The 25,846-nt window shown below is 42.6% G+C and overlaps 2 protein-coding genes across 7 annotated transcripts in view; one reads left to right on the plus strand and one right to left on the minus strand.

Annotated features, from left to right (window-relative positions):
• Positions 1 to 24,906, plus strand: part of SLC3A1 (solute carrier family 3 member 1) — a 37,144-nt gene extending 12,238 nt beyond the window's left edge. Inside the window, exons 5-10 of the mRNA XM_043603295.1 lie at positions 10,027 to 10,146; positions 13,408 to 13,532; positions 15,413 to 15,608; positions 18,386 to 18,553; positions 19,451 to 19,567; positions 24,322 to 24,906. Of these exons, the coding sequence (XP_043459230.1) occupies positions 10,027 to 10,146; positions 13,408 to 13,532; positions 15,413 to 15,608; positions 18,386 to 18,553; positions 19,451 to 19,567; positions 24,322 to 24,762 (1,167 nt within the window). The 3' untranslated portion in view covers positions 24,763 to 24,906. The remainder of the gene's footprint in view (positions 1 to 10,026; positions 10,147 to 13,407; positions 13,533 to 15,412; positions 15,609 to 18,385; positions 18,554 to 19,450; positions 19,568 to 24,321) is intronic.
• PREPL (prolyl endopeptidase like) overlaps positions 17,325 to 25,846 on the minus strand; it is a 63,982-nt gene continuing 55,460 nt past the window's right edge. For 5 of the 6 annotated variants that reach the window (XM_043603289.1, XM_043603290.1, XM_043603292.1 and 2 more), the window contains one exon: positions 22,890 to 25,525. In XM_043603289.1, the coding sequence (XP_043459224.1) occupies positions 25,436 to 25,525 (90 nt within the window). In that variant the 3' untranslated portion in view covers positions 22,890 to 25,435. Of the gene's footprint in view, positions 17,693 to 22,889; positions 25,526 to 25,698; positions 25,702 to 25,846 lie in introns of those variants that run through there. The other variant, XM_043603291.1, reaches the window with a different exon arrangement.

Below are 25,846 nucleotides of genomic sequence, written 5' to 3' on the forward strand. Positions count from 1 at the left end.
GACACCAGCTAAATTTTCATTTCAGATAAACAACAAGAGAGATGGTATCTGGGACCCGCTTCTGCTAAAACATTACTCGCGGCGCATCTGGAATGAAAACTTAGCGGGGTGTCCTGTGTTTTATCTGGCAAGCCTGCCAGTGCATAGGAGTGACACGAGAGGGAGGGTTAGGGGCTGAGATCCAAGAAGTGGAGACGAGGGGCGGATCCCACGGGGTCACGAAGGCTGCTGTAAGGGATTCCTGCCGAGCTGCTGAAGATCCCTCCGTGGCCCCTCATAGGAGGCTTCCTGTCGGCGGTCACCACACAGTGGTAATTCCAATACCCAACAAGACAGATATCAGCTGTGTTATTGCTGCTGCTGCTGCTGCTGCTGCTGCTGCTGTGGCTGTAGTGGGCAGGGATTCAGGTTAGTGGGGCAGTGTTCTGAGGTCGGTAGGTGGGGAGGGGACCCGAACAGAACAGAGAGCTGTGGGTCCCTTTCTATAGCTCTCACCCTGTCAGCTGAAGGGTGAGAGTGAAGGTGGCCACGCTGGAGCCACCGAGGGCGCCCACAACCCTTAAGTTTGTTCTTTTTTTTTTTTCTTTCCTCTTATGTTTATTTACTTTTGAGAGAGAGAGAGAGAGAGAGAGGCAGAGAGAGAAGGAGACAGAGGATCTGACTTGGGCTCTGCGCGGATAGCAGTAAGCCCGATGCAGGGGCTTGAACTCACAAACTGTGAGATGATGACCTGAGCTGAAGTCGGATGCCTAACCAACTGAGCCCCCCTGGGCGCCCCTCTTGTTTTTAAGTACTACCTCTAGGGAGCTATAATTCACATAAACATAAAATGCACCCCTTCAAGTGTATAATTCAGTGGTTTTAGTCTCTTCACAGAGTCGTAAAGCTATCACCACTGATTTCACAACATTTTCTTCACCCCCTAAAGAAGCCCTATATCTATTAGCAGATACTCTCCGTGCCTACCCCCCCCCCCACCCCCCATTGCCGGCAACCGCTAATCTACTTTTTGTCTCCGTGGATACGCCTGTTCTAGACATTTCATATAAACAAAGTCATACAATATCTACCTGTATGTCTACGATATGTATCTGTATTTATAATCTACATTTAATAAGTTGAGAAACTGCCCAGCTCTATTCCAAATCAGCTGCACCATGTTTAGTCCCGGTAGCAATGTGTGAGGGTCCCGATTTCCCCACATCCTTCCTTGCCAGCGCTTGTTACCGTCTGTATTCTTGAGTACCGTCATCCTAGTGGGTGTGTAGTGACATCTCACTGGGGTTCCGATTTACGCTTCCCTGATGGCTAATGACGTTCAGCATCTTCGCATGCCCTTATGTACTTTATTTTTATATCTTTGCTGGAGAAATGTCTGTTCACATCCTTTGCCCATTTTAAAATTGTGTCATTCGTCTTTCTGTTGTTGGTTTTAAGATTCTTTTGAAGTTTATTTATTTTGAAAGAGTGTGAGCAGGGGAGGGACAGAGAGAGAGAGAGGGAGAGAGAATCCTAAGCAGGCTCCACACTGTCCAGAGCAGAGCCCTACCTGGGGCTTGAACCCACAAACTGCAAGATCATGACCTGAGCCAGAGTGGGATGCTCAACTGACTAGGCCACCCAGATGCCCTGGTTGTAAAAAAATTTGTATAGGGGCGCCTGGGTGGCTCAGTTGGTTAAGTGTCTGACTCTTGATTTTGGCTGACAGGGAGGAGCCTGCTTGGAATGCTCTCTCTCTCTTTCTGCCCTTCCCCCGCTCTCTCTCTCTTTCTCTCTCTTTCAAAGTAAATAAAATAAACTTTAAAAAAGAATTTTATATGTATTCTGGATACATGATTTGCAATTTTCTCCCATGCTGTGGGATGTCTTTTTGCTTTCTTGATGGAGTCCTTTGAAGCACAAGTTTTAAATTGTCCAATTTGTCCGTTTTTTTTTTCTTTTGTTGTTTGTACTTTAGTGTCATTTAAAAACCATTGCCTAACCCAAGGTTATGAAGATTTTTTATGTTTTCTTTTCCTAGTTTTATAGTTGTAGCTCTTACATTTTAGGTATCTGATCCACTTTTTAAATTACCTCTTATATATGGCATGAGGGGGTCCAACTTAATTCTTTGGCATGTGGCTATCCAGTTATTCCCACAACATGTGTTTAAAAAAAAAGTTACTCTTTCCCCATTGAACTGTCTTGGAACCCTTTTGAAAATCAACTGGCCATAAATGTCAGGATTTATTTCTAGACTCAATTCTTCTCTATTGATCTGTAGGTCTGTTCTTGTGCCAATACCACAATGTCTGGATTAGTCTAGCTTTATGGGAAGTTTCAAAACTGGGTCGTGTGAGTCCTACAATTTTGTTCTTCTCTTTCAAGATTCTTTGGCTATTTTGGGTCCTTGTATTCCTTTCTTTCTTTTGGCGATCAATTATTATTATTATTTATTGGAGTATAGTTGACATACGATGTTATATTAGTTTCAGGTGTACAACATAGTGATTTGACAATTCCGTATATTACTCAGCGCTGCCCACAGTAAGCGCAGTCGCCATCTGTCACCATACAACGTTACTAGAATATAATTGACTGTATTCCCATCGCTGTACTTTTCAATCTCCATGACTTGTTCTGCAACTGAATGTTTGTACCTCTTAATCCCCTTTATCTCTTGTGCCCATCTCTCCACCCACCTCCCCTCTGGCAGCCGCCAGTTTATTCTCTGTATTGAAAAGACTGTTGTTTGTTTTTGTTTTGTTCTTTAGATTCCACAGATAAGTGAAATCATATGGTATTTGTCTTTCTCTGTTTGACTTATTTCACTTAGCATAATCCCCTCTGGGTCCATCCATACCGATGTAAATGGCCAGGTCTCATTCTTTTTATGGCTGAGTAATATTCCGGTGTGTGTGTGTGTGTGTGTGTGTGTGTGTGTGTACAGACCACATCTTCTTTACCCATTCATCTGTGAATGGACACCTGGACTGCTTCCATAGCTTGGCTATTGTAAATAATGCTGCACTAAACATGGGGGTGCATGTATCTTTTTGAGTTAGTACTTTTGTTTTCTTTGGGTAAATATCCAGGAGTGGAGTTACTGGATCATATTCTTTCCATATGAGTTTTAGGATCAGCTTGTCAATTTCTGCAAGCAGCCTGCTCCTGGGATTTGAATAGGGATTGCATTGAATGTGGGCATCAGTGTGGGGCAGCATTGCCACTCTAACAATATTAAGTGTTCTGAACCAGGAACACATGATGTCTTCCCACTTGTTTAGGTCTTTAATTTCCTTCAACATTGTTTTGCGTTTTCAGTGTGCAAGTCTTGCATTTTGTTGCTGTTGCTGTGAAATATATTCCTGTAGACTCCTTACTTCTACGACTGTTTTTACTACACACGTTTAATGTTTCCCAGAATTTAGATGAATTTAGATGATCTGTTCCAGAGGTAGGCACCTTGTCAGTGCAGCCTTGTCTCTTTGAGGTTGGGGAGAGGGGGTGGGGCAGGGTGGCAGACACAGCTCCCAACTAGGGTTAGTTTTAACCTTCTTTGCTGGAGGGTGGACACTGTCTTCCTTCACCAAAGATCATTTACACCCCCCCACCTGTACCTTTCCCCGCCCCACCCCGCCCCCACACACTTTTGGGCATTTACTTTGTGCCAAGTGCCTTACCTGGATCATCTCATTTATGCTCTGACCAAGCCTTATTTAGGAGACTGCAGGATCATTTTACAGAGAAGGAAACTGAGGGTGAAAGAGGTGAAGTCACCCACCTGGGGCGGATTGATCCAGAGCAGGATTCAAACCCAGAGTCCATCCTCTTACCCACAACCCCACTTCCGACTTGAGGCAAACCCGTTTCTGTCTCTGTGCGTCACTTTTCCTACACAGTTTTTCAAGGGCTTTCAGTTGGAAATTCATAAACGTGGCGGGGCGCCTGGGTGGCTCAGTTGGTTGAGCGTCCGACTTCGGCTCGGGCCATGGTCTCGCAGTTTGAGAATTGGAGCCCCGCATCCCGCGTCGCGCTCTGTGCTGACAGCTCAGAGCCTGGAGCCTGCCTTGGATTCTGTGTCTCCCTCTCTCTCTGCCCCTCCCCTGCTCACATTCTATCTGTCTGTGTGTCTGTTTCCCTCTGTATCTCAAAAATAAATAATAAACATTAAGAAAAGAAAAAAAGTAGAAATTCATAAATGTGAGTATAATCCAGTTGGTTTATCAGGCAGTGGATTTCTCCAGGCTCCTTGTGACAATAGAGATGGATTGTCTGGAGATGTTTAGACAAGTGTGATCAATTTTGTCCAAAGGTGCCAGCCAATACATTAATTATTTTTTGACTGTTCCGGCCGTTCCCTTGCAGGCATCCAAGTAGTGGAACAAGAGCCTTATTTACTAGTCTCAACAGAATGAGATTCCCCTTGGGATGAATCGTTAACTGCCTCCAGTTGAAGGTTAGACATTTTTGTAAGGCTGGTATAGAAGATTTGCTTCTAGAACTAAATAAGAAAGGCCAAGAAGCTGCAAGGAAAGGCTCTTTGCTGCTGAAGAGGGACTTTTCACATGAAGGGGACTTTCCAACACCCTCCTACCCCCCAGCAGCACTTATCTCTGCAGTAGAGCTAAGCAGGTTAATTATTTGCAACCCAGCGAGTTTGTGGTGGGGAGGCATTTGGAATGATTCCTGCTTGCATACCAGCTCGCACTCATGGCGACTTCTTGCTTCTGGCTCCCATCAGATTTCAGATTATCTGCACAGTGGGAGGCAAGCGGGGGGCACACAGCACACAGCACCCTCGTCTCTCCTCTCTGTATCCTCCTTGCACTGGCCTTCAGGGGACTTGGCTCTGCCCTGAACCTCTCGGGGCTTGAGTGTGTTTACCTCGTGAAGTCTAGAAGCCTTCTCGGGAGAAGGTGGAGGCTTACGTTTGTATGGCATTTTGGACGTTTCCAGCCACTTTGGTTTTTACTTGCGATCACGTCTCTTCTTTGCCAAATGAGCGAACAGAAGTCCAGAGGGCTGGGTTAGTAGCAGAGCAGGGAAGAGACTCCACACAGCCCAGCCCTCTGCCTGAACAGTGTCAGGACCCCGAGCCCGCCATGTGGAAATGTTGAGTGCTGGCGTGTGGGATCCTGGGGAGTTAGTATGTTCATGGCCACTGGGGACAGGGAGCCCAGGTACCCCACCTCCACCCACCCCACCCCCCACCCCGCCCCGGCTTAAATGTCAGCTCTGCTCTGCTCCTACTGAGCACGGCGTTGGTGGTGAGGTGGTGAGGATTTGAATTTACAAGGTCTTAGGGAAATCATTTTCCGTTTGCATTTTGGAAATCAGTGACTGTGGAGAAGGGGCTTGAGTGGGGCAGGTCTGGAGGCAGAGGGGCCAGGGGAGAGGATGGGTCAGTCATCAGGGAAGAAATGCCAGGGGCTTCGGAGCAGTGAGGTGGCACGGGGTTGCAGGGGTATCATCAGGTTAGAGAGGAGTCTGGCATGACTCTCAGATTTCGGATTTGAATGCAGACTGGCGGTGGTGCCATTTCCTGAGATGGGAGACAAAAGACGAGGGTGGGGGGCATGTCTTAATCATGGAGAGTTTGACGTCTGAGATGTCAAAGTATTCAATGGAGACTCGGATATAAGGACATGGAGCTTGGGGGACATGTCTGGCTTAGAGATAAAACTCTGGGATTTGTGGGTATGCAGACAAGGCTTACAGAGGTCAGGCAGGTAGTGTCAGTGAGAGCGCCAGGCTGGCCAAGATGGACAAGGGGGTCACTTGCAACTGAGCTTGAGGTGATTGTTGGCATGTGGGAATAGGGGCCAGGAGTTGGCAGATCTTCCAATCGAAAGAATAAAATAAAATCAGAGCAAATGGGTAAGGGTGCCAGAGGTTCCAATTCTGGTGCCACCACTTACTAACTCTGTGACCGTGATCAAGTTACCTCATCTCCCTGTGCCTCGGTTCCCTCGTTGGTAAAACAGGAACAATAATGACACATACCTCGTAGGGGTGATTGGGGATTAAGTGGTTTAACCTCTCTGTATGGCATTTAGGATAGGGTGTTCCTTGTTATTTAAATGCTTGTTAAATAATAAATGGGTAGATAAATGAGTCAATACAATGTTGTGAAATGAACAGGGAGTGTAAGAGCCCCCCAAAGTGCTAATATTTAACTTTTCTTTATTTTTGAGACAGAGCGAGAGCATGAGTGGGGGAGGGGCAGAGAAAGAGGGAGACACAGAATCCGAAGCAGGCTCCAGGCTCCGAGCTGTCAGCACAGAACCTGATGCGGGGCTCGAACTCACAAACCATGAGATCATGACCTGAGCTGAAGTCGGACACTCAACCGACTGAGCCACCCAGGCGGCCCCCAAAGTGCTAACATTTAAAGGACTGTGGAGTAGACAGAGAAAAGTGGCAAACGAGGAGTGGGTATCCGGGAGCTAAGGGATAGGAGTATTTCTAGAAGGCGTGTTTAGACAGCAGGGCCAAACACGGCAGAGAGATCAGGTAATATAAACACCCAAGTGTGAATTGACTCTAGCAGCAATACCTTATTTAGTCCCTATAGAAACTCTGCCAGGCGGGTGTAATTTTATGGATGAGGAGACCAAGGTCAGTAAGGCCATGCAGATGCGCTAATGCACGCAGCTGGATGCAAAGTGGGGAGCTGGGAAGGGCGCCCGGATGGGTCAGAATCCTGAGCCCATGATCCTTCCTCCATGCCCTGCTCCTGAAGGAGTTAGCCAAGAGTTTCACCAAGATTTCTGAACAGCACTAGGGTCGATTTTCTTTCCTTTGCTTAAAAGCAGAGAATATAGTTTTCTCTCTGTACTTCTAAAATATCCTATAGTTTGTTATTCCTCTTTGAGATGGACTGAACCTGGGGTTTATGTCACTTTCAAGACGATGTCTTACAGATCGTCACCTGTAAGAGCAGAGTTTTTCTATTTCGCAAACTAAGCTTTTTAGGTAAATGGCCCAGTAACTTTAGTCATCTCAAAAGAAAAGTTTTGCCTCTAGGTTTCGTGAATCTGGATATGAGACTAGTAATGCTGAATTGGTTCCTGTTTTACTCAGCACAGTGACTTGTTTAAGGAGAAAAGAATGAAAAGGTGCCTGGTAGAGAAACCAGGACTCTGTGATGTCATGGGAGTTATACAGGAATCGGGGACACAATGTACTGTCCCCAGAGTCCCGTGGCGCCTCTGTGGGTCACCCAGACCCAGCAGAACTAGGCTCTGTGCCCATTTCTGCACCAGGCACCCTGGGAGAGCTTAAATGGGGTAAAGAGAGGGTTAATGATTAAAATCTAGAGCTCCTTTTTCTCACCTAGTTGGGAGAATAAATAGCACAAATATTTTTCAAGAGCACATTTTGGATTATCTGAATGAAGACCACAGCGTTTTTACAAGGACTCTCAAAAATAACCATCCAACTTTTGCTGTTTTGTCTCTTCAAATGATCTTTGTATCTCTTACTGGACTGAAGTGAAAACCCCTGCCAGGGCCAGAAACCTTTGCTCGGGTACACATTTCTCATTTTTTATGGCTGGGTCAACCGTTAGCAAGACTAACTATTCCCAAAGGGAATAAGAACCCCATGAAGAAAGCGAGCAGATTTTTTTCTGGGAAATCCGTGCCCCAAAGCTTAATGTTTACAACAGAGTGGTGTTTAATGTTTTCCCACAGCTTTGTCGGAGGTGGCTTGGATGGATTACAACTATTTGTGTCCCACCCCCACCCTGACCCACCTCCCATGTTCTCTCTTGTCAGGACCAACGCCACCTGGCCGTAGGCCTGGGTTGTATGGAGTCTGAAGCTTGTGAAAATTTGGGGCCTTCTTAAAATAGTGTAAAGTTAGGTACAGAGTGTTTACTTAGCCCGGGGAAAGAAGGTGGGTAGGAAGGGGCCGGGGTTACTGAGGGGTCCTGAAGCTTCATGCCGAGTTGACCCCTGGGGCCACCGGGACGAGATGGTTCTGCCTCATCAGTGAGGTACCTTTACATCTATTGACTTCTCTCTCTCAATCTCTAACCAATCGCTCTCACTTCCTGCCTTCCTGCTGCGCTGACCTCCAGGACCAATCCTGCTATTTCATCTTCTTGTAAGATCATGTGCCTCTCCTTTAAAGCTTTTTATCCTGGCTGTGACTTAAATATTCTTGCATTACTATTTGCTGTCTAGTTGGGGATTCTAAATAAATTCAGGAGACCAAGGACCACAGCTGTTGTATTTTGCTCATGGTTGTAGGGCTTAGCTAAGTGCCTGGCCCACAGTTGGAACCCGAATACTTATTGAATGAATGCATTTGGTTAAGAGCAAGAGGCTAGTAACAACAAATTTGTGGGTTTTGTGTGGGTAGAACCAGCTTAAGGGTATTTGGTTCAACTGTGTCCACGCTAAGATTCTAAGTCTGCTCTTAGATTTGAAAATGTTTTTCAAGCTTTGTTACTCACACATGTCACTTTAAAGGGACTTGACCTCAGCAGTATTAACCCTTCCAGTTAGCCTGTAAGAAACCCTTGAGACCCTTGAATTACAGCACTCTAGAGACCCCACATTCACATGTAGACACGAAACACATTTTATTTATTTATTTATTAAAAAAAAATTTTTTTTTTTTAACGTTTTTTTATTTATTTTTGGGACAGAGAGAGACAGAGCATGAACGGGGGAGGGGCAGAGAGAGAGGGAGACACAGAATCGGAAACAGGCTCCAGGCTCCGAGCCATCAGCCCAGAGCCTGACGCGGGGCTCGAACTCCCGGACCGCGAGATCGTGACCTGGCTAAAGTCGGACGCTTAACCGACTGCGCCACCCAGGCGCCCCTACGAAACACATTTTAAAAAGGACACGTTTTTTTGGGTGATAGTCTTTATTTGGGAGCTATGGCTCTGTTCTCCATAAATTAGCTACTTAGTCTAGTACTCCGTGTTGTGGGCTGTTCTGTTTTAATGTGATAAGTACGTTCCTGTAAAACCTGCCACTCAGTAAGGGCTGAGCTGAGAGGAAAGTGGGGAGAGCCACTGTCCCTCTGCAGAAGGGTAGCTTGCGGCTGGTGCCAGAGTAGAGCCAGCTGGCAGGGGTGGAGAGCGGAGACCTAGTTCCTCTGCTCTTCAAGGCCCTGTGGTCCTTCCAGCTGCCCCAGTAGAGGCCAAGTCAGTTCTGCCTCTGTGATTAGCCATGCTGTCCTACAAACAAGTCTGGAATGTTCTTCCTAATCGTACTCCCTGATAAACTCCCACTGGTCAAAGTAGAACTCTAGCTCTTCTTTCGCTGTTTGTGGCCACCCATGTTAAATTTGATCTTGGAGCGCCAACAGCCCTGCAGACAAGGAGTCTCCTCTCATGATGTTGCAGTGCACCCCACCTGGCATTATTAGGTAATCTTCTCATGTCTCATGTGTCCCCAACTATTCTGTAAATGCACCGACGCCTGGGGCCATGCTGAATTTTCGTGTCCCGATGGTATCACAGCATGTTTGACTTATTTGGGCTTTGTACTGTGTACTTTCAGTCCATGACTGGTTCACTAAGGACTTGGTGCTGTGGTCCGAGGCAAGGGAAACAGAAATGAAAGCTGCAGTCTTTCCTTCTAGAATCTCCCACTCTGGTGGAAGAACCCTTCATGACCTGATGCTTAGCTGATTGTTTTCTCTGTTTGGAGTGACCTTTAAGGAACTGGGGTTTGGGGGAAGATATGTTCCCAGTTTCTCCTGAGTCCCTTTCACTGTGGTTTCATGCCTTCATTTTGAGTGATTCTTTAAACTTTGGAAGCATGCTCATAACGTTAATTACAAATGTAACATTCTGAATTCAAATTTGAGGGAAGTATGGGAGTCCATAAATGCAGTGAGAGTTCACTACATTAAGCTGCTGCTATGCTCAACAGACAAAAATATACTATAGGAGTGCTATGCTTCTTTTGTATCTGGAGATGGCCGTTTTATAGTGGAAAATCATTATAGACAGAAACTTTAATTAAGCATTATAAACATAATGCATAATGTAACCAAAGCATTTTGTTTCTTTGTGTTTAGGAAATCATACAGTTCTGGCTCACAAAGGGTGTTGATGGCTTTAGTTTCGATGCTGTTAAATTTCTTCTAGAAGCAGAGCATCTGAGAGATGAAGCCCAAGTGAATAAGACTCAAATACCGGTAAAGTTTTGTCTTAAACATTATTTTTTCCCCCTTTCTAAAAATGTCATTAGAGCATTTTCTTTTTTTCTTTACGTTTATTTATTTTTGAGAGAGAACGTAAATTCAGGAGACCTAGGACCGCAGCTGTTGTATTTTGCTCATGGTTGTAGGGCTTAGCTAAGTGCCTGGCCCACAGTTGGAACCCGAATACTTATTGAATGAATGAATTTGGTTAAGAGCAAGAGGCTAGTAACAACAAATCTGTGGGTTTTGTGTGGGTACGAGAGTGGGTTAGGGGCAGAGAAAGAGGGAGAGACAGAATCCAAAGCAGGCTCCAGGCTCCGAGCTGTCAGCACTGAGCCCGACGCAGGGCTCAAACTCATGAGCTGAGAGATCATGACCTGAGCTGAAGTTGGTCACTCAACTGAGCCACCCAGGCACCCCCAGAGGGTTTTCTTTTTTAGCACGAGACACCACTGACCAGAGAGGAATTTGATCCTATCTACTATAGGAAGCTTTTAAAAAATTTAATTTAGTTAAATTTATTAATATATGCCTCTGAATTTTAAAGCATAGTTTTTTTTTAAGTTTATTTTGAGAGTGAGCACACTGGAGTGGGGGAGGGGCAGAGAGAGAAGGGCAGCATGGAGCCTGATGCAGGGCTCAAACCCACGAACCAGCAGATCATGTCCTGAGCTTAAAGCCAGAGTTGGACTCTTTTTTTTTTTTAAATGTTTTTATTTTTAAAAAAAAAATTTTTTTTTTTTTTAACGTTTATTTATTTTTGAGACAGGGAGAGACAGCATGAACGGGGGAGGGTCAGAGAGAGAGGGACACACAGAATCTGAAACAGGCTCCAGTCTCTGAGCTGTCAGCACAGAGCCTGATGCGGGGCTCGAACTCACGGACCGCGAGATCATGACCTGAGCCGAAGTCGGATGCTTAACCGACCAAGCCACCCAGGCGCCCCTGTTTTTATTTATTTTTGAGAGAGAGAGAGACAGAGCATGAACGGGGGAGGGGCAGAGAGAGAGGGAGACACAGAATCGGAAACAGGCTCCAGGCTCTGAGCCATCAGCCCAGAGCCTGACGCGGGGCTCGAACTCCCGGACCGCGAGGTCGTGACCTGGCTGAAGTCGGACGCTCAACCGACTGCACCACCCAGGCGCCCCTAGAGTTGGACTCTTAACTGAGCCACCATGGTGCCTGAAGCGTAGTTGTGTGTGTGTGTGTGTGTGTGTGTTTCCATGCCCAAAAGGGGGCTTGGACTCACAATCCCAAGATCAAGAACTGTATGCTTCACTGACTGAGCCAGCCAGGCGCCCCTATCGGAAATGCTTTGAATCGTTTTCTTTAGAAGAACAGAGTTGTTTCAAATGCATATGCCTAGATGTTTCCTTCATTGGCACCCTCTGATGTAGGGCATCCTTAAGGAGTACTTTGGTGACAAGGGTTCCGAGGGCACGGGCTCCACCAAGGGCTCTGACAACTCACTGCGATTGTATCATCTCACTCAAGCTCAAGTGGGGAGGCTTAGGATTCCTGAGCTGCTTCTGTAATCATTAAAGAACACACAGAAGAGCGGGTAACACACGCCTGCTGAATGTCTGTATGCTAGGTGTTTATTTAGAACAGTCCATTTAACTCTTGCAACAGCTCACGGGAGACATTTCATGATCCAGATTTAGAAAATCTTAGAGAACTGACTTTATCAGGGGTGATGGAGATGATAAATAGAACTATAAACCAAGCCTATCTTGCTACAGAATCTGGGTTCTTTGTGGTTCCACACCAGTGGTTCTCACCCTCCCCGCCATGTCACACCAGAGACAGTAATCAGGATGCCACTCTGCTCTTCTGGTTGACCACCACTCTACAGTCACTCTATGTTCAGTGGCTAGACAGGAGTCCTAAAATGGGTTGCAGAATAATGGATTTGTAAATTTACACAATGGATTATACATTAGTCAAAATAAATGAGTTACAGTGACACACAACAATATGGGTGAATCTTAGCAGTGTAATGTTTAGTGAAAAAAAATAGGGGCACCTGGTGGCTCGATTAAACATCTGACTCTTGATTTTGGCTTAGGTCATGATCTCATGGTTCATGAATTTGAGCCTTGCATTGGGCTCTGTGCCAACAGTACAGAGCCTGCTTGGGATTCTCCTCTCTCCCTCTCTCTGTCCATCCCCTGCACGCTCTCTCTCTCAAAATAAACTTAAATAAAAAAAGAAAAAACCCTAAATTATTAGAGCATGATACACTTTACATGAAATGCATATAGTTAAATATCAAGTGTCTAGCTTTCGTCCTAATAGATTTATGGGTACTTAAGAATATCATTAAACCAAATCAGTTAACTAAAGAAAAGTTGGCAATGCCTGGACTAATTATGAGAGCATGTCCTGAATCAGAGGCCATGTTTTGGGGAGGTGCAGCGGTGGGAAGCACATGACTTCCAATAGGGAAAATGAAGGGGGGGAAAAAGGTGATATATTAGTCCCAAAGAGAAGTGCATGTCCTTGGAGAAGAAATCTCAAAGTAACCTTCCTAATTATGATGAGATGTCATAAGACAGGCATATGCCTCCAGCCACAACAAAAGATCAGAACAATGGGTCTTGTGTGCCACCCAAGACAAACTTAAGGAAAAAGTGATTTCAGTAAGAGATTTAGGACTCCAAAACTCTTCACTTGATCTAGCAAGTTCACTTATTGAAAAGGAGTCCACTGAATGGATGGCAGTGTAGAGCCATGTCCTAACCCAGGATTTATGACCTTGGCTTGTGCCAGACGTAGTCTTTTACTTTGGATTCTAGATCACTGTAACCCTAGGAAGGCATAGAATGAATATCGGGAAAAATTACTGAACCCCTGGCAGTGTTTACTTACCACTTCTATCTTTTATTCTATTACACTTTGGACAATTTTGTAAGCAGATAAAGTCCAGGTGTAATAAGGAGCTCTATGTTTTCTTTGGCTTTAAACATTTAGGACCACTAAATGTCTAGGAAAAGGGTTTTGTTGAGTACATTTGCAATCAATACATAGTAAAATTTGTTTTACTTAATAATTTAAGCATCAAAGGAAGTCCTAATAGTCATGAATGTTACTCTCCAGCCATAAAACCCCATGAGCACTTCAAGTCCTCGGATCATCCTTCAGCACGTTTGTCTTGGCTTGAGCCCTTTGAAGAGACCATCTATATTCGCATAAGGCCAGCTATAGGCATCTGACATATGAAATGATGGTAACCATGTTTCTTGGTTTCCTAAGGACACAGTCACACATTACTGGGAGCTGTATCATGACTTCACCACCACCCAAGTGGGAATGCATGACATTGTCCGGAGCTTCCGGCAGACAATGGACCAATACAGCAGAGAGCCTGGGAGATACAGGTGACCACAAGACACGCTTCTGTTCTTCACGGGTGTAGGGTGTGATCTATAGCTTATCCTTCACAGCCAGGCATTCTCGAGAGGCTCAAGTTATTTAACAAACCTCCATAACTACAGTGTATTATAATTCAGTTTTGCCAGGGCCTGGGATAGTCTTTCATGTTGTTTTAACTTTGCTCATTTTCAGTTTTTTGTTCAGACAATGCGCATCACAGTCCTTCACAGAATTTTGTGAAATTAGCTTAAAATACGTAGTCTAAATGTTAGCCACTGACTATTCTTTTAATCATTACTATTTGGCCTGTTAGTGTCCAGTGTCCAGTACGAATCCAAATGTTTAAACTAAACTATTAGATCACAATGGTTAGCAACACAGCTTTGGAATCAGATGGACCTAAGGTAGAGTCCTGTGTGTGACCTTGGGCTGGTTTGCTGACTCAAGTCCCACTTTCTCATCAATTAACAGGTGATAGTGAAACCCTTTTCAGGCTTTTGTGAGACTGCAAGAGATAATGTCTATGAAGCACTTAAAACAGGGACATATAAACTCACTAAATCTCTTCCTATGTTTATATACATCACCCAGTAGCATCAACAGGAGTTAAAGAAATTTCTCCTCAAAGTAGGTCCTCTGATTGCTATCCCCATACTACAGATAAGGAAACTGAGACTCGAGCACAAAGGCAATGGTCACACAGGTAGTAATGGCAGGGATGGAACTGGAGCTGAAACACTTGGGTTCCAGATGTCGTGCACTTACTTCAAACAGGTGAAGTCAGCACTGATGTAGGTCATTTCAGGCTGATGTCTTTCCCTAAGAGTGTTTGTTTTAAAGTAAGCTCCACAACCAACGTGGGGCTTGAACTCATGACCTCAAGATCAAGAGTCACGTGCTCTACCAACTGAGGCAGCCAGGCACCTCAAGGTTTTTTTTGTTGTTGTTTTTTGTTTTTGAGAGAGAGCAACAGAGCGCACATGCGGGACTGTGAAATCATAATCTGAGCCAAAATTAAACATCAGATGCTTTTAAACTTTTTTTTTTAAATGTTTGTTTTTGAGAGAGAGAGAGTGCAAATGAGGGAGGGGCAGAGAGAGAGGGAGACAGAATCTGAAGCAGGTTCCAGGCTCTGGGCTGTCAGCACAGAGCTGGATGTGGGGCTCAAACCCACAAACTGTGAGATCATGACCTGAGCCAAAGCTTAACTGACGGAGCCACCGAGGCGCCCCTCCGAGTGTTTGGTTTTTAATAGCCAAGGGTCACCCTGATAATAAAGTGAGGCTTTATAGGGATTCAAATAAAATGGGAAGATTTGGGGGGAAAACCCCTTCACATGATATGCAGACACACACTGCAGATTCTAAGTGTGAGGAAGATTGCTAAAGAGTTCCTGGAAGTTACTGAGTTTTAATCAGATTTAGAAAGAAAGAACAGTATTGACTGATATCCAAATGTATTTTATGTTTATTTGGAGAGACAAAGAACATGAGCAGGGGAAGGGCAGAGAGAGAGGGAGAGAATCCCAAGCAGGCTCCGTACTCAAGCCTGACACATGGCTTGAACTCAGAACTGTGAGATCATGATCTGAGCTGAAATCAAGAGTCGGATGCTTAACCAACTAGGGCACCCAGGCATCCCCAAATGTATTTCCTAACTCTCAGGCACGGCATAGTATTAGGCTAGTCCTTGGGTTTATTGTCCATGAGAAGTGAGAAAGAGTCCAGGTGAGCAGGCATGCCACTACTTGGCCATGTGGCTTGATTCTGCTTCCTAGCGAGCCCAGCTGGATGTGGGTAAGAGTCCAGCAGACGGAAACAGCTGCAGAACGCTTCTCAGTCCCCTGACGGGCCCTGAGGACACTGCACCCTGCCAACTCTTCCAGGTTCATGGGGATTGAAGCCTACGGAGAGAGCATTGACAGGACCATGATGTACTACGGGTTGCCTTTTGTCCAAGAAGCAGATTTTCCCTTCAACAATTATCTCAGTGAGCTGAACGCTCCTTCTGGGAACGGTGTGTTTGAGGTTATCACATCCTGGATGGAAAACATGCCAGAAGGAAAATGGCCTAACTGGATGGTAAGTCCTCATGCCTGATCAGCACGTCTGGGGCTGTGGTGCCTGTTGAATAGTCACCCCTAACTCGAGGGCTAGGTCTGTAAACAGGCGTCACCCTTCCCTTCATCGGTGATTCTTCAGGGAGCCAGGCCTATCCCAGCTTCTGACCAGGTTTTTGTCATTTTTCTTCATTCTTTTTCTTCTGGTTCTCAGACTAATCTTATCGGTCTTTGAGTTTGCTGATTTCTCTGTCAGTTCAAATCTGTCCAGCCCTTCTCAATGAGTTTTTCCTTTCAGTGCTCATACTTTTCAACTCTGAAATTTCTTTCCGGTTCTTTCTTCTATCCTTTTTATTGACAGTATCTATTTGATGAGACACTGTCCTCACACTTTTCTTTGAACATATGGATAGCAGTTGACTTAAATGTCTTTGTCTGCTAGGCCAGTGTTTCTTCATCCACATTTTCTATTGACTGCTTTTTCTATTATGGGTTGTATTTTCCTGTTTTCTTTGCATTCCTTTTTATTGTTGAAAACTGGATATTTTAAATAATGTAGTAATGTAGGAAAACCCCTTCTCTCCTCCCTGGTGTTTATTGTTGCTGTTTCTTTAGTGACTTCCCTGGATTTTGTAAAATCTGTACTCTTTGTTGGGTGTGGCCGCTGAAGTGTCTGCTTGGTCAGATTATCAACTAATGATTTGAAGAGATTCCTGAAATAGGGTGAACCATGAAGTCTCCCAGCCTTTGCTGAGGGACTGTGTGTGTTGGGGTGTGCTTTCAACACTTTGGCAGGCAGTTGGTAGTTCTACCTTAGTCTTCACTTTCTGCTTGCACTGAGTTTCAAGGTTAGCCAGAGATGAGAGATTAGAGCCTTCTCAAGTCTTCCCAGGGTATCTGCACATGTTCCAGATTCCAAAAATCTGTCAGAGCCTTTCAAAGGCTCTTATGGTCACCTCATTCCCCAGCTTTTAAGGTTTTTGGTCTCTGTTTAGCCCCAATTGGCAATACCTCCTCAGGCAGATGTGATGCTAAATAACTGTTGCTGATTATTTCTGGCCAATATCTCAGGGATAGGGCATCTTTCTAATTAAAAAAAAAAATCCAACTAAAAGCGAGTGCTAGAAAGGTCAAATTGTGACAGTTCTCTAAATGGAGCTTTTGGTGAACTCTAAACCTATTCTGCCCACCGTCCCCCCCCCCCACCCCCCCCCGCCCCCCACTACCCAGTAGCTCCTGGTTTTCACAGCTACAGTAGTTGCTAGACTGAGGTTTTCAAGGCTATCGTAGATCCAAGGGGCAGGAGTTCAGGACCAGTTAAAATGACACAAAGCTTGCTGTTTTTCTTGAGTAAATACTTCTTAAGATTACTGAAGGCCTTTAGCTAGTTTCCAGAGTTCTGAAACAGTGGATTTTGTTTTTGCCAGCATTCTCCTTGAGATTTTGGAGGTCTTTCCTCCACCATTCCACAAGGCCCTCCTCTATTTTATAATGGAGTTTTAGCACTTGTATTTTTCATATACTGAGAGTCTCCATTAGCTTAGGTGACTGGGATCTCTCTCAGCCTATGAGAGGCCCCAATCTCTGTCCACTGCTGTGAACTACCTGCGGAAATATTTCTTGATTTCAGTCCTGAAATTGAAAGTGCCCTAAGTCCAGAAAGTTTGAGAAACCATAGGGTTTCTTATCAAATGCTCTCGAGATAATGAAAATAAACAGAGGTGATATTTGACTTTTCTGACCATAAAAATAGAGAAATAATTTACAGTGGTCTACAAAAAGGTAACTGTAGATAGTTTTTAGTACATCTAAAAAAAACAAAACAAAACTCCTTTTTTCGTGAACTGTAACAACCAAGTTCTTATTCTTAGACTCAAAATCAAAGGCTGGTTTTGCATTATACCCTAATTTGAATAAGTGATATAACGTCTCAGAGCTTGTCGTTTCATCATTGTACACTGGAGAGAATACCTGACAGGGGAGGAGGGCAAGAAGATAGAAGGTAGGTGGGAAAGAATTTTTTTTTAAAAGCTTATTTATTTAAGTAATCTCCACACCCAATGTGGGGCTTGAATTCACCCAGGACCGAGTTGCATGCTCTTCCGACTGAGCCAGCCAGGTACCCCGAAAGTACTTTTTCAATACTAAAAGTCCATGCTCAGCAAATGCACATGAGACCGAGTTGTGGTATATGGAGAGAACTGCTAGGTGATTTAAATAAACTCTTAAGGGCTAGGTAATATATATCATAGGTAATAATAATATCTAATAGGTAATTAGAGAATTCAGCATAGAAATACCAAATTTAAAAACAGGAAACACATTAGAAAATTTTCTCTTGGACTGTGTACATTTCTCTATAAAAGTTGATTTATCTTTAAAATTTGTTTTGAATAGTTCAAGTCACACACACCAGAAACTGCTCCTACCCCTTCCACCTGTTCCCTCCTTGTTGTGCCCTCAATGGGGTAAACATTTTTGTTTCCTGTCCATATTCTCTCATCCAAATGTGTGAAAATATTAACATGCACCCTCGTACACTTTATCACATTTGCAACATCACTGCGAAGTAAATTGTTAACACCATTCTGTTGATCATAATGGCCAAGACAGTAAATTGGTCAGTTACACAGCAAATAGCAAGCAGTAAGCAGCACTGGTACTCAAAGCCAGGCTTGCTGATACCATGGTACTCACAGCTAACTTTGTTTTTCTGCCTGATGAACTTTTTGTGCAATAGGGTAAGTTTTCCAGACAACTGTATATTAAGCTACGTCCTTAAAAATATCTGCCTTTCAGATCGGTGGACCGGACCGTGCCCGGCTGACTTCTCGTTTGGGGGCAGAATATGTCAACATCATGAACATGCTTGTTTTCACACTCCCTGGAACCCCCATAACTTACTATGGGGAAGAAATAGGAATGAGAAATATTTTAGTCACAAATCTCAACGAAAGCTATGACGTTGTAAGTTAATATAATCTAACTACATGAAACTAGAGAATTTACTTCTATTCTACTGACGAAAACGATTATTTTGCTTTCCTTTCGTACTATTAGACAGTCACCTTTCTTTGTTGGGAGCTAAGAATACTGTTTCCTAAGCCGCACAACTGAATTTCTTGTGTAGAGCCCAGGAACCTACATTTTAAAGATGTTTTCCAGCTGATTCGTAGACATACTAGAATTTGAGAACCTGTGTTCTGAGTTGGGAATATTACTCAGTGCCCTCTACCTGGAACACAGAGGTCTGTACTGCTAGATTCTGACCACAGCACAAAGATTCTTCCCTTCATGTTAACAAATGTAATGCACAGCCCCAGACTTGAGTGGTTTTTGTTTGTGAGGCTATGGATCTCAAAATTGTGTTCTTAGGCGAGCCCATAATAATTTGTATGGTTAGCTTGCAGTGTTGGAGATCCAATTTCCCTAATATTTGGTGTACATTTCCTAAATTTGTGTGTGTGTGTTCACGTGCAACAACCAGGCTGAATAAAAGCAGGCAGAATTTAGGCTTACTTGTACATGGGTGCATACCTGAACTCATCGCCACTACACCACAGAACGTGTTGGCAATCGCACATTTTGAAATCCTACATTACTCATTTTTAGGGAAAAGCTGCAAAGATTCTAAGCATGTACCAAAGTCCAGTTACCATAATCCTATTCAAACTCAAGATGTCACTGTTTTCCAATTAAAAGTGAGAAGCCGGTTTATGTACTGAATGTTGAAGCTTTTTCATTATGAATGCTAATAAATACAAGTACTAAGAAGTACAGGGAATTAAATAATTATGAAGTAAACCATGACCAAATTATATTTTTTAAATAACTACTGTTTTCTCTTTATGGTCTTTGACACAGGATACCCTTTTCTCCAAGTCACCGATGCAGTGGGACAATAGCTCAAATGCAGGTTTTTCTGAAGCCAGTCACACGTGGTTACCCACCAGTTCAGACTACCACACTGTGAATGTTGATGTAAGTATCAATGAAAATGTTATGCTGATTCCAGAAATAGGAAATGAGTTTCTGTGCTGACAATGAACAGTCACCCTGAGGGTGCCCAAGACCTTAACTGATGCTCTCTTTAAATTAATCACATAGACTTAGAGTTTTTAAGTGATGTTTTGGTGGAAGTACAGGCTGGTACAGAAGTGCACCATGTGGAGTATCGTATGGAATACACAGCTATTCACTGGAATGACTTTGAGAACTCTGAGCTATTAAGGAGATTTTATGGAGGTCTTTCAGCAAGCCCAGCTATCTGTCCTCCTTTCCCGCCTTTGAAAGGAAGGAAAGAAGATTAAGGATAATTACCTGAAGAAACCAAGATGTAACCAATTCCTAAAAGGAGCTGTTCTCGAAAAGCACACCCTTTGGCTACACTGTTTTCTATCATCGTAGTGGTCAAGGTTGCCAGATTCAGCTGGAGTTGCTGGAATATACACATTCCTGTTTAGAAAATCTGTTTGCTCAATTTGGCAAAGGGCTAAGTACATTTCCTTGGACCAGGACACTATGAAATGGCTTCAGGTGGAGTCACGTACTAGTGAAAATGTCATTGTTTAAACCACCTCAGGAGAAGAGAAATTCCTGGCATCTCATGAGACTTAAAAATTTTAAAGCAAAAATCTCCCCTTACCCCAATCTACTAAGTATTTTGAAAACAATCTCGTAAGATTTTGAAAAAATTACTGAAATATAGCTGACACACAATATTATATCCGTTTCAGGTGTACAACACAGTGATGGGACAATTCTGTACATTATTCAGTGCTCATCACAGTAAGTGCAGCCTCCCCAGGTTATTAATCTGTTTTGAGCTTCACGCAAACCCTCCTGTTTCCACAACTCCCTGCTCCAAACTCCACAGAGGCTTCTGGGATAGTATTAGATAGGTCCTTGAAAACAAAAATATGTGTTTTAACATTTGTGTTTGAGAGTAAATGCATCTATTGGTTTTCAATTTGAGTCCAAGAGGTTAAGAAATCCTACATAAAAATATATACCAGAAAGATGAAAAAAGATAAATGCAAATTAAAACAATTTTTTCTATAACATTAACCAAGTCTTTCAAATGATCAGGAGTAATGCTTGGAGGAATGCTAAATCGTAACACAATGTCTCAGGCTAAGCTATTTAATAAAATACATTCATAAGAGCCCTAGAGACAGGTAAGAATTTAATTTCTAAAAGAAAGTAAAATCAAGCTTCTCATAATGACTAAAGGCAGACAACCGAAGACAAGGAGTATCAAAATGCGAAAGTAAATGGATCGCCAAGAAAGACACATTTGAGAAAAATTAAGAGGATGGAAGAGAACACCACTCTTAACAGAAAACTGTTAAAGTAGAGGAAATATGGCAAACAGAAGACTTTGTTATTGTTATACTGTCTTATGGAGTCTCTTGATTCTCTTAAAAAAGGAATCAGAGGGGAGCCTGGCTGGCTCAGTGGGTGGAGCATGCGTCTCTTGATCCTTGGGGTTCTGAGTTTGAGCTCCACGTGGGGTGTACAGGTGATTTAAATAAGTAAAACTTAAAAAAAAGTGATTAGAGCGTGTAGGTACGTAAAACATTGTGAAAGACTGAAACAGAAAGTCTAATTAGGGTGCTGGAAAACTGATCCAGAGACTTCCCCCAGAATGCACTGAAAAAAGGCAAATAACAGTATGAAGAGAAAATTTTTGATACGCAATCAATCTAGAAATTGCAACATGAAATTCTAGAAGAGAACAGAAACCAGAGGGAACTATATATTCAAAGAAAAATGGCAAGAATAAAGAAAAAAAGTCTAAAAATATGCGGAAACCAAAACCAAACTGCAAAACAGACTGCCCAAGCAAAGAACTGAGAACTGGACTTGCTTAAGCGGATCCTAGAACATATCAGAACTTCAATCTTTAACGCTATGATGGAAACTTGATTCTAAACCTACAATCTCATATCCACTCAAACTAGCGTTCATGAATAGAGACTTGGAAAAGCATGCACCCCAATTTTACCATAAATAAATTTTACCATAGCTTGTGAGAGAATAATCAGGGACTGAAACAAAACAAAAAGATGAATCTAAAAGAAAGACAGGATGTGGGGTGCCTGGCTGGCTCAGTCAGTAGAGCATGTGACTCCTGATCTTGGGGTTTTAAGTTGAAGCCCCACGTTGGGTATAAAGATTACTTAAAGATAAAAAAATGTTAAAAAAATAATACATGATGTATAAAACACAGTAAGGAAAGGAATCAACAGAACTTCAGGATATTTTTTGGTACATCATGTAAAGTAAGATTAGTAAGATATTCTGGAACAAAAATCTTAGTGATTGATTTCTATATGGGAAGTGGCAGCAGGGAAGGGGAGAGAAAAGACAGAGAATGTGTGAGCGAGCAGGCTAAAGCACTCTTTTCAGGGCATGGACACAGAGTAACTCAACTGAACAATGCAGAATTCACTTCCTGTGGCACACTAGCACGCGTCAAGTGCAGAGCAGCTGGGGGCTACCACTTTAGCCCAGAGATAGAACACTTCCAGCACTGCAGAAGTTCTGCTGGACAGCACTGCTCCGGATGTTGAGAAAAGTATATTTTAAAACAGGCGTTACAATTTTAAGAGTGTCATTTTCAAAGAATAGAAGGAAAAATATTACATCAAAACAACCGACGTAAAAAGGATGAAAACAATAGTACAAATATAAATAAAAAATAAGGCTGTAGGAGTATGTCCAAACACATGGCAATCACCAATATAAATGGGTCAAATTCACCTATTAAAAGATAAAAACTCTCAGATTAAGGTAAAGAGACAAAATCCAATATAGAGACATTGCTAAAACAAAAAACGCACATATAACCTTTTAGTAATTTCATTCCGAGAATACTTATATATGTGGAAAATGATAAATATTCAAGGATCTCCACTGCAACATTGTTTTTAATAGCAGAAGACTCTGGAAATGATTTAAATATTTTATCAAGAGAATTAATTATGGTTGACTTACACAATGGACTAGTATGCAGCTTTTAAAAAGAATGCACTGGTATCATGAGACCATCTCTACCCTGTACTAAGAAACAGAGTCCATTATGGTAGCATGCCTCCACTTGTATAGAGAAAAAGTATATCTACATCTGTTTGCAAAGGCACAGGATGTAGCATAAATAGCAATAGTGTCTGTTTCTGAGACAAAAGGTGAAAAGCGAGGGGATGGTGTTAGGAAAAACCTTATTTAAATATTCCTCTTATAAATGAATTTTATACTGTGTGCATGGATTTCCTATTTAAAAAAAATAAGGTTACAAAAAGCAGGTGTGGAAATATTTAATAGCAGACAAAATAGAATTCAATATGAAAAGCATTATGAGACCAATGTAATTTTCAAAAACTGTTAAAGAACATTCCACTACAAGTCATGATCTATGCATCTAACAATAGCGTCCAAATATATAAAACAAGTACTATGAGAAATGCCAAGAGAAACTGACAAATCCACAATTACAGAGAGACACTTCAACATACTTCTAGAAAGTAGACACAGATAATAGTTAACACTTACTGGGCACTTCTTATGTGAGTGGCACTGAACTATGCTTTTCCATGCATCATCTAAGGCTATAGAAAATGTTAATAGTAATTTGACAAGTCATATACATATACCATATACATGTACCATAAATACCTTTGTGCCTGATAACAGAGAATAAACATTTTTCAAACATTCAGTAGATGTGCACTGAAGACCACACATTAGGCACCTGCCCCGCAGCAACAACAATGATAACAGCAATGACAGCCACCACCGCCGCAGTCAACATGGCTGGCAAGAGTCCACGGAAATGAACATTACCACTGATTTGGCAACAGCTCTTATGAAGACTAATTTGGCATTATGTATCAAGTATACATACTCTCTGACGTAGTAATTGTCTTTCTGTCCTAAATAAATAATCCAAATACGGGAGAGGCACTAAAAATATGAGAAAATATTAGAAAGCTGAATGCTGAAATGAGAGGGATGGTTTTAAATTTGGTATATCCATTCAACCAAACATTATCCTGTTATTAAAATGACATTTTACTATAATCACAGGAGAAGGCGCTTGAAATTAAATTATGTATGTTCTATATAGCTGTGAAATAAACCCCAATCTTCTTTAATGGACACACATTAAAGAAGTATAATTTTTAAACTTTCCCTGTAGGCAGCATTTTGCTTTGCGTCCTTTTTTGCAACTTTCTGTTCACCACTGGCTACGTAAGGAACACGTGTCTGCTGAAGTTAAAGAGACCTCCAAACTATTCTACAAAAGAGAACAGGGAAGCCCTCCCAGTTCATGGCCACAGTGGCAGCCTTTCTTCCAGTTACAATGTAGCATAAAGGGACTGTAGTTAGGCAAGTTAAACACCAGGTAACTTAGACAGGGACACTGTTTTGAGATACCTAAAGTGGAGTCAAATTTGGTCTCTCATAACGTCTGGCCAAAATGCGAGCAGAACGCTGTGCACCCAATGACTCCCTGCATTTGCAGTATCTCTCGGTAGTTAAATAAACTACTCTTACCAACCTATCAATACTTACAATTTGGTAGTCATTTTAATGGGCAAAACCGAAGCAAACTTTTTGGGGAAATAAGTTCCTTATTTGATACTAAGACTACTAAAAAACAAAACAAAACAAAAAAACTGCTAACAACTATTTGAGAAGTGAATAGTTTTTTCTTTTTTTTTTTTAAATAGGTCCAAAAGACTCAGCCCAGATCAGCACTGAAGTTCTATCAAGAATTAAGTTTGCTTCATGTCAATGAGCTGCTCCTCAGCAGGGGCTGGTTTTGCTATCTGAGGAATAACAGCCACTCTGTCGTGTACACAAGAGAGCTGGATGGCATCGACCGAGTCTTTCTGGTGGTTCTGAATTTTGGAGACTCCTCACCGCTAAATCTAAAGGAAATGGTTCCCAATATTCCCACAAGAGCAAGCATAAGGTTAAGTACCAGTTTTGCCGACAAGGGCGGTGAGGTTGATACGCATGACATTTTACTGGACAAAGGAGAAGGCCTCGTCCTTGAATACAACACGAAGAATCTCCTTCATCACCAAACAGCTTTCAGAGACAGATGTTTTGTTTCTAATCGGGCGTGCTATTCCAGCACATTAAACCTACTGCACAGCTTGTGTTAAAGAGATGAAGACACTGACGTCCTGTTCCCTCCTAAGCATGTGCAGTAACTGCATGCACCACAGACGGCTGGGTAATACAACGTGAATGTAACAGCTTTAGAAAAGGTTCTCAAATGTTTTTTAAAAATAATAAAACTATCGCTTCCAGGAACTTGTAACTTTATTGAGCTAGCATCAGTGTAAGAGATGATCGGGACACCTGAGGACCCCGGACTAATGAATTCTAATGTGAAGAATGTTACCTCTTTTCATAAAATACAGACGTAGAAACTGGAGGACTTACTGCTGACGTGTCTAAAAGTGTTCATTAGCAAAGAGGCAGGACCTTGATTTGTAAACTTTTCAAAGGAAATGTTAGTTCGGACAGACAGAAACAGAGCTGTTCTGAAGGGGGAGCTGGGAGAGTTGTGTTGTCACCAAACCTTCCTTCACCCTGTCCTCCGTGTCCTTCTGAGGAGCACGGTTTGAAAACCCCTTTCCTAGGTTAAAGGGCACGTGTGCCAAAGGACAGAGCAGTAGAATCAAGTGAGATATACACGAGACAAAATGTGGATGGAGAAGCAAATTTTAAAAAATTACTAACTTAAAAAAAAATCTCACTGTTGCTTACCCAATTGGAAATAAGACTATGAAATATTTCAGTGTGTTTCCAATTCCCATGGAATGCAGCGTTTCAGAATTTTAGGTACTTCTTAAGATTCTCGAAAACACTGGTGCTGTCAAGTCCAAGTTCCTCGTACAAGAATTTAATTTGGGCTGTAATCTAAAAGAAATGCATTTAAAAAATTAGATAAAGGCCTTTGTGGTAAAACTCGAGGGCTACATCTCTTTGTCTATCCATCTTCACCTAACCACAAAGTCAGCCATTTATGGCAAGTCTACTTTTATTTGGGGGCAGAGGCAGAAGGTGCTCCCAAACAGGTAAGATTCCATCACTCTCTTTAACAGCACTCACTTATCAAGTATAAGAGGGAACCTTTTCTCGACTCAGCATTCTTCCTTCTGCTCTTGGGCCTCAGCCACAGACCAGACAGTGACAAAGCAGCTGTCATAAACTCTGCTGCAACCAATGAAATGGTGACAG

Source organism: Prionailurus bengalensis, chromosome A3 (assembly GCF_016509475.1).
Source record: "Prionailurus bengalensis isolate Pbe53 chromosome A3, Fcat_Pben_1.1_paternal_pri, whole genome shotgun sequence".
NCBI lineage: Eukaryota > Metazoa > Chordata > Mammalia > Carnivora > Felidae > Prionailurus > Prionailurus bengalensis.